The sequence below is a fragment of the Hypanus sabinus genome, chromosome 31 (assembly GCF_030144855.1).
Source record: "Hypanus sabinus isolate sHypSab1 chromosome 31, sHypSab1.hap1, whole genome shotgun sequence".
NCBI lineage: Eukaryota > Metazoa > Chordata > Chondrichthyes > Myliobatiformes > Dasyatidae > Hypanus > Hypanus sabinus.
Window position 1 is genome coordinate 11,401,726 of NC_082736.1, and position 14,228 is coordinate 11,415,953.

The 14,228-nt window shown below is 46.0% G+C and overlaps 2 protein-coding genes and 1 pseudogene across 3 annotated transcripts in view; 1 reads left to right on the top strand and 2 right to left on the bottom strand.

Annotated features, from left to right (window-relative positions):
• The window catches only part of LOC132383856 (histone H1-like), a 48,961-nt gene extending 36,427 nt beyond the window's left edge, over positions 1–12,534 (top strand). Inside the window, exon 2 of one of the 2 annotated variants that reach the window (XR_009508780.1) lies at positions 11,818–12,534. Coding sequence is in view for 1 of the 2 variants with exons in the window: in XM_059955054.1 (XP_059811037.1) it covers positions 2,207–2,839 (633 nt within the window). In the remaining variant the exon portion in view is untranslated. Of the gene's footprint in view, positions 1–1,966; positions 3,312–11,817 lie in introns of those variants that run through there. The other variant, XM_059955054.1, reaches the window with a different exon arrangement.
• Positions 3,923–4,620, bottom strand: LOC132383873 (histone H3-like). Its single transcript, XM_059955072.1, has one exon. The coding sequence runs from the start codon at positions 4,331–4,333 to the stop codon at positions 3,923–3,925; it is 411 nt and encodes a 136-aa protein (XP_059811055.1). The 5' UTR covers positions 4,334–4,620.
• The window catches only part of LOC132383846 (uncharacterized), a 212,306-nt pseudogene continuing 202,783 nt past the window's right edge, over positions 4,706–14,228 (bottom strand).

Genomic DNA, 14,228 nt, shown 5'->3' on the forward strand with positions numbered 1-14,228 from the left:
GGATGTCATGAAGCTGGAAAGTGTGGAGGGAGGTTTGAGGAGGGTGTTACTGACACTGGAGGATTTGAATTATTTGCAGAAGTTTGGACAGACTGGGACTCTCTTTCTCAACTGAGAGATTAAGGAGCTGACCAGTGACCATCCAAAGCTTTACAAAATCAGTACGCGATAACTGTTTGTGTCAGGGTAGGGAAGTATAAATTTACAGGACAATTGTTTAAGGTGTAGGGGAAACATTTAAAGGCTACCTGACTGGTGGGGGGATGTTGCATGTTTGATGAAGGAGACCAACACTGCAGTAATGTGACGGATTTGATGAGATTTTCTAAGTAAAGGATTCAAATAAAATGATGAATGGTGATTTTGATGGGATTACACTGCTGGCCTCCCAATAGGCTGAGATATTGTGGAGCAGACATGTTGGTAAATCACACAGAGGTGTAATGGGAACAGGCTTACAGCAGTCGGGCATATTGACATCCCCAGCATTAACCAGATTACCTTTGTATGAAAAGCTTCAGTTTCCAGGAGTAATTTGGCAGATGCAGGATCAGTTCATCCCTCAGCAGGAACAATATTTGAAAGGGAGAATGAGGCAATCATCACCAACAATAGAAGACAAAAGCAGCATAAAATAACATGAGAGAGCAGAGAATATCACAAAAGTTAGTGGGAAGCTAAAGGATTAGGGAACTTAAAAAGAACAGAAGGTAACTAAAATTGTAATTTGGAGAGAACAGATGAATTATTAAAGTAACTGGCCAATAGTATAAAGGAGAATACAAGATTTTTTTCAGACATTTAAAGAGTAAAAGAGAGGCAAGACTGGATCAGGATTCAGGTTTCCCATTCTCACCTTCAGAATCACATCCCTCCCTGATCTTCTTTTACACTGTTTAGTTTATTCAGTATTTCTTATTTAACCTGGCAATCTTGATCATTTAGTGAAGAGGGCCACAGCGTGGCAAATGCATTTCAATACAGATAAATGTGATGCAGTGCACATTGCAAAGTCAATCCAGTGTAGAACTTACACTGTGAATGGTCGGTCATTAGGGAGTGTATTGGGCCGGAGAGATTTAGGGGTAAATCTCTCACACACAGTTCATTGAAAGTGGTGTCACTGGTAGACAGGGTGGTGAAGAACTGGTTTTAACATGCTGGTCTTCATTAGTCAGGGGATTGAGTATATCAGTTGGGACATTATGTTACAGTTGTGTAAGTGACTGGAGGTCACACTTATCGTTTTGTGTACAGCTCTTGTCACCGTTTCAGGAAACGGGGTTAAACTGGGGAGAGTGTAGAGAAGACTTCCAAGGATGTTTCCGGGATCTGAGATTCTCAGTTACACAGAGATGTTGGTCGGACAATGTCCGTTGTTCTTTATTCTTTGGTATCAGAATCATTTACCACCGTGTTACATGACAAGGAATCTGTCTTTTTATTTTGACAGTAGTACAATGCGATGAAGGTGCAGATGTGAACATTGTATCGGCATAACGCCAAGAGATTCTGGGAATCGTGAACAACGCGGACAAAATGCTGGGGGAACCCAGCAAGTCAGGCAGCATCTCCCACCAGAGTCTTGATGGCTGTTTATTCCCACCATTGATGCTGCCTGACTTGCTGATTTCCGCCAGCATTGAGTGCGTACTGTGTCAGAGAGAGTGAGTTAAAGGAGCGGGCGGCTTAGACCAGTGTCCCTGTGTTTGTGAGTCCGAACACATCGTAGGATTTCTCAGCGCCTCCTGTAGAAAATGAAACGATGTTTTTTTGTTACGGAAGCACCCACTCCCCGGCTCGGTCTCGAAGAGGGAATTAACTGCAAAGTTTTAATTAGTTTAAATAATTCAGCCAAAAAGCAGAGAACAGGTCTACGATCGGGAGAGAGAACGCGGGCAATGTAGTAACGAAACGGGTTAAAATAGAAAGCGCTGCCTTTAATCCCGATTAAACTTCTTTCCAGCGAACATTCTGGCCTCAGAGACAGACAGGGACTAGTCCGAGTCTCCGCAGCGTCCGATTTGAATTGGAATCGGCGAGTTTTTGAGGAGAGAGAAGCACAGAAAAATGAAGCTGCCTGGAGCAGAAAGCAGGATGTCTCCGCCCCGTCCGCTCGCTGCCTTTAAATTGCTCCGTGCCGCCACCCTTCGCTTCATTTCTCATTCAGTTCTGATTGTGAGAAGGATTTATCAGAGTCGCCGACATGACCGAGACAGCACCCGCCGAAACGGCTCCTCCAGCCGCACCCGCCGCCGCAAAGAAGACTCCCAAGAAGAAGGCGGCTGCCCGGAGCAAACCAACCGGTCCCTCGCTGGGCGAACAGATCGATAAGATCGTGGCGGGTTGTCACGATAGGAAGGGTATGTCCTACGCGGCCATCATGAAGGCTCTGGTTGACAGCAGTGTCGATGTGGTGAAACGTCGCCCCCAGATCAAGATGAGCATCAAGAGGAAAGTGGAAAGCGGCTCCTTGGTTCAGATGAAGGGTTCTGGTCTTTCGGGATCCTTTAAATCCGGTATAGGGAAAAGTGCCGTGAAGGTGGTGAAGAAAGCGAAGAAGCCATCGGCAAAGAAATCTCCAAACAAGAAATCTCCCAGCAAGAAGCCTGGCGCCAAGAAACCAGCGGCTAAAAAAGCGGGAGGTAAGAAACCAGCGACTAAGAAAGCGGCAGCAAATAAACCCGCGGCTAAGAAAGCGGCAGCTAAGAAACCCGCGGCTAAGAAAGCGGCGCCGAAGCCCAAGAGCCCCAAGAAAGCCGCAGCCCCGAAGACGAAGGCGGCCAAGAAGCCGAAGTCGAAATCCGCGAAACCCAAGAAGACAGCAGTCAAAAAGTGAATTGAGAATCCACCATTTGTGTGTATCTGAACCCAACGGCTCTTCTCAGAGCCACCCACATCTCAGAAAAGAGCTGATTCAAAGTGTTGTGATTCCCGTCCCGGGTCTGACTGAGCTTTCCGGGGGAACTTCTCACATAGAACCGGAGATTGACGGTACCTGACATATGGTGCGGCCGTGCCGAATCAGTGTCTGAAATGAGACACGGATGCCCGAGCTGAGATTGGGAGATATGGGATGTGGGCAGTTTTTGGCCCAATTCCTTCTCCGATGCCGGGAGAGAGTGACTGAGACATTGACAGCGGAGATTCAGCTGAGTTGATTGGGAACTGCTGAAACCTACGCGAGAGGGGAGGGGGCGTGTTGAGAGAGGGATCCGTCTCTGGGACAGACTGTTGCGGGAGGATATATGATAAACTACCCGGTGGCATTGCCGACTGACCTTCATGCAGGCCCCAGCTACAAAACTACATTGTTAATTTACACAAAACATCAATAACAAAAATGTACAAGAGAATGAAATCTAATTTAAAAAATCACTATTTCCTGGTAGTCACCGCCCCCCCGAAATCCCTCACTATACCCCTCGCGTCGGCATGCTCCACTCAAAGCACAGCGGAGACGAACGTATCCCCATGTCCAAAGCAAACAAAACGGTAACAGCCGCACCAGCCGTACACGACAGGTTTGTGAGAGAAGTGAAGGGCCAGATGAGACCCTGACAGGGAGGGAAGCGCGCTAATCTCTGGATGCATTCAAGAGTGAGATAGAGCTCTTAAAGATAGCGGGGTAAAGGGAGAGGGCAGGAACCGGGTATGAATTGTATATGATCAGCCATGATCACAGCGTATGGCGGTTCTGGCTAGAAAGGCCGAATGGTCTAATCCTGCACCGACTGCCCATTGTCTATTACTTCCTATCCCTCGCCGAATTACCCTGTCTGCACAGAACTGATGCTCGAGGTCAATTAGTGCAAAATAGATCGGCAGGGCAGATCGCTACTACAATAATGATGAGCAAGCTACAGCCCTTCCCTTTGCCGTGGTAGTGGCTCTTTTCTGGTGTTCGGCGTGCAGGCTGGTCTTAGGCGCGCTCCCCGCGGATGCGGCGGGCCAACTGGATGTCCTTGGGCATAATGGTGACTCGCTTGGCGTGGATAGCGCACAGGTTAGTGTCCTCAAAGAGCCCGACCAGGTAAGCCTCACTTGCCTCCTGCAGGGCCATGACGGCCGAGCTCTGGAAACGCAGATCGGTTTTGAAGTCCTGAGCGATCTCCCGGACCAGGCGCTGGAAGGGAAGCTTCCGGATGAGCAGCTCGGTTGGTTTCTGGTTGCGCCGGATCTCCCTCAGAGCCACGGTGCCGGGCCGGTAGCGATGAGGCTTCTTCACTCCGCCGGTGGCAGGAGCGCTCTTCCGCGCCGCTTTGGTCGCCAACTGTTTGCGAGGAGCTTTTCCGCCAGTCGATTTGCGCGCTGTCTGCTTGGTGCGGGCCATTCTGCTTCGGAATTGAGAACACAGACTGAAATACAGGAACAAGATAGACGAAACGAGCTCCAGCACAGGCTTTTATTCCGCTGGGAAGGGCCGGCCCATCGCTTATGATTGGCTGAACACCGACTGCCTATTAAAGGATCCACTTGCTGCGATTGGTTTATTAATTTCAAGCAGGCTGGCGGCGAATAACAATTTAGGACAAAATGGGAAACTGTTAACTGGCGGTCGGACTTCATCCAATCGGAATGCACTGTGATTGGCGCTCGATTAATTTCAAATCGCCCGCCAATTTCAGCGCACCCAGCAATGGTGCTTGATAATTTTTTATAATTTACAATTAATTCTATCACGGATTATACATTTTCAGTTTCATTTAATATCTAAATCACTCAGTTAAAATTTGAATGCATAATTACGGAATTGTTCCTCTAAACGAGGGAACTTATTTCTGACCCAGACGGACGGGAAGATTAAGATCAATATAAATGCATTCAGCATTTACGGTAATCACCGTCTGTCAAAGCAGAATCACGGCTAAATTTCAAGCGGAACAGAGAAATCGATTTCAAATGTCAATAGATGAATACAGTAGGATCGATAAAAAATAATTAAAAGGTTGTGGACACGGCTCCCTCTGTGAGGCGGTGGGTGGCTCTTAGAAGAGCCTTTATGTTGTGCTCGGGAGGAAGTGGGAGTTTTTCAGCCGCCGAAGCCATAGAGAGTGCGGCCCTGGCGTTTCAGAGCGTACACCACATCCATGGCAGTGACCGTCTTGCGCTTGGCGTGTTCAGTGTAGGTGACCGCATCCCGGATCACATTCTCCAGGAAAACCTTCAGCACCCCGCGGGTCTCCTCGTAGATCAGACCCGAGATCCGCTTGACGCCGCCACGGCGAGCCAGACGCCGGATGGCCGGTTTGGTGATGCCCTGGATGTTATCACGGAGCACTTTACGGTGCCGCTTCGCTCCGCCTTTGCCCAGTCCTTTGCCTCCTTTCCCTCTGCCAGACATGATGCTGCTTCACTCCGGTCGCTGCTCAGTGACAAACCGACTGCTGATGTCTCCTTTTATACACAGCGCCCCGACCTGCCCGAGAAACGCGCAGAGAGACAGAGGCGGGTAGGGAGGAGACAGAGTCAGAGTGACGGACAGAGCCGAGAGCGGCCTCTCATCGTCCAGCTCCGCCTTCACTTTATTACGCCCGCCATTATCCGACACAAAGCGCTTCAGCAGAAAAAAAAACTCCCTCACACACAACATACAGACTGGAGGATTTCTGGAAATTTGCTGATTCGCCCGCTTTAAATTATAGGAAGTGCTTTTCCATTTCGCAAATACCCAAGAACGCCGATCTCTCCCTCCCCGGCCCCAGGACCAGTGCGAGCGCCCTCACACACAGCAGTTGGTGGGCGAGGGTGCAGTCACTTCCAGTGATGAGAGGGTTAATTCATTAGAACGACTATTCCTCTGGGTCGCGAGGTAAATGAAAGTCCGGTCACACAAAGGAACAGGATACATAGGCAGACACAAGGATATATATACCGTATTTCTGATGTCTTCTAAAGCCCAGGTGAAGTGGTGGCTAAGGAGCTGGTGCGAGGTGGGTGGGTCACGTACAAGGATCATTGCGGTCCCGAAGGAAAGGTGAGACAGGTCCAAGGAGGAGGGGAGCCAATATGTTTTACGGTGACGTTTTTCGTGCTACACCAAAGGGTTTAAATGAGCAGGTATGAGGTCCAACAAAGTGATTTTCAGGAACTAGGTTAAAAAGCAGGACTTCCAGCATTGTAATTACGGAATTGTGGGTCAAACCTTGTGCTGGTGTGGTGAGAAAGTGACATGCGGTGCAGTTTAATATGTTGCTGAGGAACTGATGTAGGAGGGAGGTCTTCAGATTCATGGATCAATGGGCTCCCTTCCAGGCAGGTGGGAGACCGGGACAAACAAGGCCATTTCCATCTGAATCGGAGGGGAACCAATATCCTCACCAGGATGTTTGATGGTGTTACTTGGTAGAGTTTCAACTGGAGTAGCAAGTGGGAGAATGCATGAATGACAAGACAGTCTGAAAAGAACGAGAGCAAATGTCAGGCTAACAAACATGCTGGGACCGATAGGCTGAAATTAGTTTATTTCAACATTAGGAGGATTATGTTGTCGAACAGACGGCTGACAGCTCAACGATCCTGTGTTTCATTGTTTTACATGTGAGTGGGGTTTACCAAGAGCAGGGGTTACCCCACTGGGAATGTCACAACAAACTGGAAGGCTCATTTACAGAGGCAATCTACAGTTACACTGATAGGATTATCATACTGGCCCCCAATGACCAGTGCGGGGACTTTTTCTTCCCTAGAATTGATTGGAACTTGCTTAATACTTAGATGCACAAGATTTCTTCATTGAATCTGAAGAGTGTTTGAAACATTATGTACAGAGCCCAACCAGAGGAGAGAACAGACAGGAGGAATTCGTTTTGGGAAATGAGCCAGGCCAGCTGACAGTGAAGAGTCAGTGAATATTCTGGGATCTTATTTTTTTTCTTAGTGATGAGGAAGAATAAAATCAGATCTTGTATGAAGGTACTGAATTGCAGGAGGGCAGGTTAGTACGGAGTAAGACAGAAACCACGGGGAATTGATTGGGAGCAGCCACTGTCAGACAAGTCCACATCTGACATGCGGGAGCTGTTTAAAGACCAGCAGATCCAAGTTAACCAGAGAATGGAAAGGTCAACTCAAGATTAAAGGAAGAATGATGTGGTTGAAGTCAGACCAAGTGGCTGAGGTACTAAATGAGTATGTTGTGTCAATATTTACTGAGGAAAAGGAACGGAATGTCAATGAAAACAGACTGGAGCATGCTAATATTCAGAGACGTATTGAGATTAAGGAGGAGGTTGTGCTGGGACGTCTGAAAAGCAATAAAATGGATAAGATTCCAGGACCTGAAGGCATATATCCTGCAATAGTGAAAGAAGCAAATGCGCAGATTGTTGGCGATTTGACAAGGACCTGTGTGTCCTTGATCACAACATGAGAGGTCCCACAGGACTCGAGTGTCGTAAATGTTGCAGTTTTGTTCAAGAAGGGAAATAACAGAAATCCAGGAATCTATGGGCAAGGCAGCCTCATTTCAGTGGCAGAGAACCTACTGGGGAGGATATTGAGGTACAGGATTTATGCACATTTGGAAAGGCATGGCCTGCTTAGGGACAATCAGCATGGTTTTGTGTGGGCAGATCACACTTGACAAAATTGATCGAGGTTTTGGAGGTGGTGGTATAGACTCTAAGATATAGGATCAGAATTAGGCCCATCAAATCTTCTCTTTCATTTCATCATGGCTAATCCATTTTCTCTCAACTCCCGAATCTCCTGCCTTCTCCCTGTAACCCTTCGTGATCTGACCAATCAAGAATCTACCAACCTCTGCCTTAAATATACATAAAGTCTTGGCTCCACAGCTGCCCGAGGCAACAAATTCCACAGATTCACCACTCTCTGGCTAAAGAAATTCCTCACCTGCACATTCTACAAGGATGATGCTCTATTCTGAGGCTGTGTCCTCTGTTCTTAGACACTCCCATTGTCTGCACATCCACTTTATCAAGGCCTTTCACCATTCGATAAGTTTCAATTAGGTCAGCCCTCATTGACCTAAATTCCAGTGAGTACAGGCCCAGAGCAATCAAACGCTCTTCATATGCCGAGCTGTTTCATCCTGGAGGCAACTTTGAGAATCTCCTTTGAAACACATCTAGTTTCAGCTCATCCTTCCTAAGATAAAGGGCCCACAAATGCTCGCAGTACTCCAGTGAGACCTCACCAGTACTTTACTAAGTCTCAACACTGTTATGATTGGTGCAGATATTGTGGACTGAAGGCAGGTTGCCATCTGTTCCATACTGTGTACTGACGAATATGTTGGATATTCCAGCTATTGCAGGGACATGGTTACAGAGTCTTGGACTGGGAATCTGACATTCCTACATGTTTAATGTTCCACACGGAATCGGCAAAATGGAAAGGAGCAGGATGGATTTGTTCATAACGTGCTGGTGAAGGGGTGGATACAGTGCCATCAAAAGTATTCAGTTCCCTTTAGAGGTTTTCATGTTTATTGTTCTCCAACGTTGATTCACAGTGGATTTAATTTGGCTTTATTTTCCCACACTGATCAGCAAAATGGACTCTCTGGAGTCAAAGAGAAAAACAGAACTTTACAAAGTGATCTAATTAACTGCAAATATAAAACAAAAAATAATTTAATTGCATTGGTATTCACCTCCTTCAAGTCAGTAATTAGTTGATGCACCTTTGTCAGTAATTACCATTGGCTCTGTGTGGATAGGTCCCTATCCGCTTTGCACATCTGGACACGGAAAATTTTCCCCATTCTTCTTTCCAAAACTGCTGAAGCTCTCTCTGTCAGATAGCATGTGGTTCATGAGTGAACAGATCTTTTCAAGTCCAGCCACAAATTCTCAATTGGATTGAGGTCTGGACTCTGACTTGGCCACTCCAGGACATTAACTTTGGTTTTAAGTCATTCCTGTGTAGCTTTGGTTTTATACTTGCGGTCATTCTCCTGCTAGAAAATGAATCTTCTCCTAAGTCACAGTTCACTTGCAGACTGAATTAGGTTTTCCTCCAAGAATTCACTGAATTTGGCTGCATTCAATTTACCCTCTACTTTTCTGAGCCTTTCAGGGCCTGCTACAGTGAAAACGCCCACAGCATGATGCAGCCTCACCATGCTGGGATGGTGTGTTTTTGATGCTGTGCGGTGTTTGTCTTGCGCCAGGCTTAGTGTTTAATCTGACGGCCAAAAAGCTCAATTTTGTTTCATCTGTCGATAGAACCTCCAGGTGAGATTTCATGAAAGCTGTTTTCAACAATGGCTTTCTCTTTGCTACTGTCCCAAAAAGCTGTCAGGTGAAGTATCTGGGCAACAGTTGTTGTATACACAGTCTCTCCCATCTCAGCCACTGAAGATTGTGATTTCTCTAGAGTTAGCATAGGTCTCTTGGTGGCCTCCCTCACTCGTCCCCTTCTTGCACAGTCACTCAGTTTTTGAGGATGGCCTGATTCTGGCAGATTCACAGCTCTGCCATATTTGTTCCATTTCAGGATGAGTCACTTAACTGTACTTCAAGGGATATTCAGTGACATGAAAATTTTCTTATATCCATCTCCTGAATTGTGTTTTTCAATTACCTTTTTGCAGAACTACTCAGAGTGTTAATTTGTTTTTATGGTGTAGTTTCTCCCAGGATACTGACTACCAACAGTCGTGTATTTTTACTACAATCAATTGAAACACCTTGACTCACACAGTGACCTCCACTTAACAGATAATGTAATTCCTAAAACTACTTGACTGTACCTGTGATGATTTGGGGGTGAATATTTATACAGTCAATTTTTTTGTGTTTTATATCTATAATTAATTTAAAACAATTTATGGAGATCTGTTAGGAGTGGTCTCAAGATCCTCAGGTGTTCCTCCCGATGGGATAAAGCACAAAAGGGGAAATATCAAAGAGAGATGAGAATGGAAATGAAATTGTCATGAGAGATTTAATCGGAAGCAGATTGGGGCACCACTACATTGAGTACGTTTGCTCTGTGCGCTGCAACAACCATGATCTGCCAGTGACAACCCATTCTAGTTCCATTTCCCATTCATAGACTGACACCGCCTTACAGCTGTCTTAACCAATGGTGGGGTAGTAACAGGGACAATCTGTCACTTCCTATTAATTGCTGCTTCAAATTGCCTCTGTCAAGCAAGTCCAACTCCTGGCTTTTACATATTGCTTAGCTACAAAGCCCGACAAACTCTTTCTTGTGATGGGGAGGGTCTAACTGGGTTTACTGGCATCATATAACTAACTGCTATGGGCAGATGGGGCTTTCACCCACGGTTGGTAGCTCGTCTAGTGGAAGGAAAATTCTGATCTGAAACCTCTACTGGCTTGTGGCTAGACCCATTCATGGGAAAGGCTTCGGGAGTAAACCCCGAGGAACAATCCAGAGCTGGATTCCCTGTCGGTCCGATGTTCAATGGAGACTGGCAATCCTGTGATACCATTGGTGCCTGACCCCATCGGTCTCTGCCGTTGCTCTGGATTCATCAGAGGTGTTGAGAGCCGAAGCCCCTGCATGGGTAACAGCTTGCTTTACATATTGTACTACTCTGGCTTGCAAATTGAGTTTCACAGCGAGGGTACAATATCCATGGTCGACCCTGACCCAGCAGAGGGCCATCACTACAAAGTCTGTCCATGGCCTCCTCTACTACTACGATGAGGCCAAATACAGGTTAGATGAGCAACATCTCATATTCTGACTGTGTAGCCTCCAATCTTGACAGCATGAACATTGATTTTTCCAAATTCTGGAAATCACTACCTTCTATTCCCCCCCCCCCCTTCCAAACTGCTCCTTTTTTTCTGACTTTTCCCCCATTCTGGTGCCATTTAACCCCTTGAATTCTCTTCACACATCTTCATGAGCTGCCCATCAACTCTCTCTGGTTCTCCACCTCCTTTGTGTCATCCCATGGTCTAACGTTCTGTACTAATGGATTCCTTTCTCTTCTTCTCTTTTCCTTTTCTACCTGTTACCCAGCTCCTCACATCATTATCCCTCCACAAACCACACCCCCACACTCACATATCCTCCTCCCCTCCCCCCACCACCTTATTCTGAATTTTGTCCCTTTCTTTCTAATCCCAGTGAAGGTTCTCAGCCTGAAATGTCGACCGTTTGCTGAGTTCCTCCAGCATTTTGTTGTCAGTTTGCTTCAGTCTGTGTATTGATCAAACTGGTACAGTTGAAGAGGAATTTGTAGAGTAGTCAGAGACAGTTTCTTTCAGCAGGATCATACCCAGGAACAGGACATTTCAGATGTAATCTGTGTAATGAGGTGGGAATACAGATAGATCTTGTGGTGAAGGATCTGTGAAGAAGTGATCACAATGTGGGAGAACTCCAGAGCCTGATTGCGGGTGAACACCAGGGTCCAGAACCAATGTCCTCAACCTAAATAAAGGCAATTACAGTGATGTAAAAGTGGAGTTGTCTGGGGCAGATAAGGTAAATAGGTGCAGGGACAGGTCAGTGATGAACAGTGGCAATGTTTAAGGAGACTGTTCATAACACTCAGCAGACATTGATACCAATTAGACAGAGGGATCAGAGACAGCAAAGAATCTTCTGTGCTGAATGGAGTTCAAATGATACATTAAATTAAAGAACATATAAAGAGGCAAGGGTTGGCGTTAGAAAAGAGGATCGGGATTTTTCCAGGAACCAGTGATGAGACAAAAGCTAAAACTAATAAGGAAAAAGCAGATAAGTTAACTCAATAATCTGCAGTAGTGTTCCCAATGGGGACACAGCAAACATCCCACAGATATCTAACGATGATATTTCAAAATTGTGCAATAATGTGTAACAATCACTATTGTTATGAAGGTACCACAGCTCTGAGGGGCCGAAGGAGCAGGAGCCGCCCCCTCCTTCCGGAGAATCGCAAGATCGCTATTAATTCGGGTCTCGGAAGTGAGAGACAATGCAATGCTTCTGACCATTGTTCTTAGAGGCACCTGTGTGTCCCTACTACGTGACAGATGCCATGGACATGAACACCCTCGGGACATGTGGGGGTGGAGATTACATCCCCCTACTTTGATGGACAGCTACAACTCTGCAAGTAAAGATAGAAGCGGACTGCAGGATGCAGTACCCTAGCGATGCACCAGAAGAACTTGCTTGCTCAAAGCTCCCTTGAGAGCTGGAAGCCACTCAACTCCTAACACCTTTGCCTGGGGAGCGGGTGGCTGATAATACCGAGAAGGACTTCGAACTAACAACGGGGAAACCAACGCTCCCCTGGTTTTAACGGAGTGGCTTCATAAAGACACGGGAAAGTTTTCTTTTCGTTTTCACCGATCCCTCTAAAACACGTGAAACCCAACGAGTCCTCGAAAGGCTAAAGTCTGCAGACTTCTGAATGACTTTTTATATTTCCAATGGACAAAAATATTATCCCCTAGACAACAGCCGAGATTACTTCTTAATGATGATTATGACTATACCCGCGCTTTAGATTGAGTATTGGTGATGTGCATTATCTGAATGTTTGCATTAACCTTACTTTTGTGCCCCTTTATAAATAAAAACATTTGAAAATAGTGACATCAGACTTCAACGGACCTCTCTATCTTTGCTGGTAAGTTCTCCAGTTACGGGATACGTAACACTATCAGGAGGGAGGAACTAATGGGATGAAAAGCAAACATTACCAGGTCCCAACAACCTGCACTGGAGGGTTTCACAGGAAGTCTGGAGAGAAAGTAGAGACATTGAAGTCTGTCAAAACTCACTGTTACAGAAAGGTCCCAGTGGAGTTGAAAACCATTGAAGAAGGGTGGAAGAAAGGTGACTGTAGTCCAGTTAACTTCACTTCAGCTATTGGTGTCTATAATCTGTGAAAACATAACAAATCATTTAGAAAAGTTTAATGTCATTGAACTAAGGCAAGAGGGCTTACAGTCAGATTCACACAGCACAGAAACGAGCCCTTCAGCTCAAATGGTCCACGCTGACCAAAGTTCCCATCTGAGCTTGTGGTCAGTATCACCCTCGCCACCACATTATGGACAAGGTTATCCTCCTCCTTGTCCCATTTCCCTGCATTTGACCCATATCGTTCAAAACATTTCTGATTGGCCAGTTGTTCTCTCCAACAGGATATGGGGAAGCTTGTGATTAGAATACACGGTAAATGGAGTTTAATGTGTTAAGTGTGATGGCATGTGGTAGGAGGAATCAAAATTCACTACTATTTATGTGGAGATAAATTGTAAATAAGAGAAATAGAGTGGGGTCGAGGTGTTGCCTGCACAACAAAATAGAGACGGGTGCAGTGAGGGGTTCATAATACCACACATGACGAAGTTTCAGAGGTGAATGGCTCATGGACATTTATTGCTTGGACATGAGTGCAGAGAAACAGAGAAGTGTTGTTAGTGTCAAACAAACGAACAATGATGGATCTTGGGAAGTTAAAGCTTGTCAGGACATACCCAGTGAATGGCAGGGTCCTGAGGAGTGTTAATGAAATGATAAACCTGAGGCACAGGTAAATAGTTCCGTGCAAGTGCCAACACAGGTAGACAAGGTGGTGAAGAAGGTGCACAACATGCTTAAATTCATGGCAAAGGCTTTCAGAGGAGTTCGGACATCACATTACAGTTGTAGAAATCATAATTAAACCACACCAGGAGTAGCCTGTGCAGATCTGGTCACCAGGAGAGGAAGGATGTGATTAAGGTGCAGAAATGATTCACAGGAATGTTACTCGGACTAGGGGCTTGAGTTACAAGGAAAGATCAGATTGAATGGGACTGTTTTCCCTGGAGTGAAGGAGGCTGAGGGGAGAAATGACAGAAGTTTATAAAACTATGAGAGGTGTAGACAAGGTAGACAGTCAGAATCACCTCCCCAGTGTAGAAGTATCAAATATGAGAAGGCACAGCTTTAAAATGCCAGGGTGAGAATTTAAAGGTGGATTTCAGGGCAGGTAAGATTTCTGTTTCCATACAAAGAGTGGTGAGGGCCGGGTTTCGGCTGCCATGGGCAGTGGTGGAAGCAGATACGATAATGACACTTAACAGGGTTTTAGATAAGCCATGAATATTCAGAGGATTGAAGCACATGAATTATACATAGGCTGGAGATTTAGTTTCATTTTGCATCCTCTTCAACACAGACAGAAGAAGGGCCTGTTCCTGTGCTATACTGTTCTGTGTTCTCATTGAGCCTGAGTGACTGGGGATTCATTAGCCGGGGTCACAGACAGGTGTATCAGTGGCAAGCAGAGA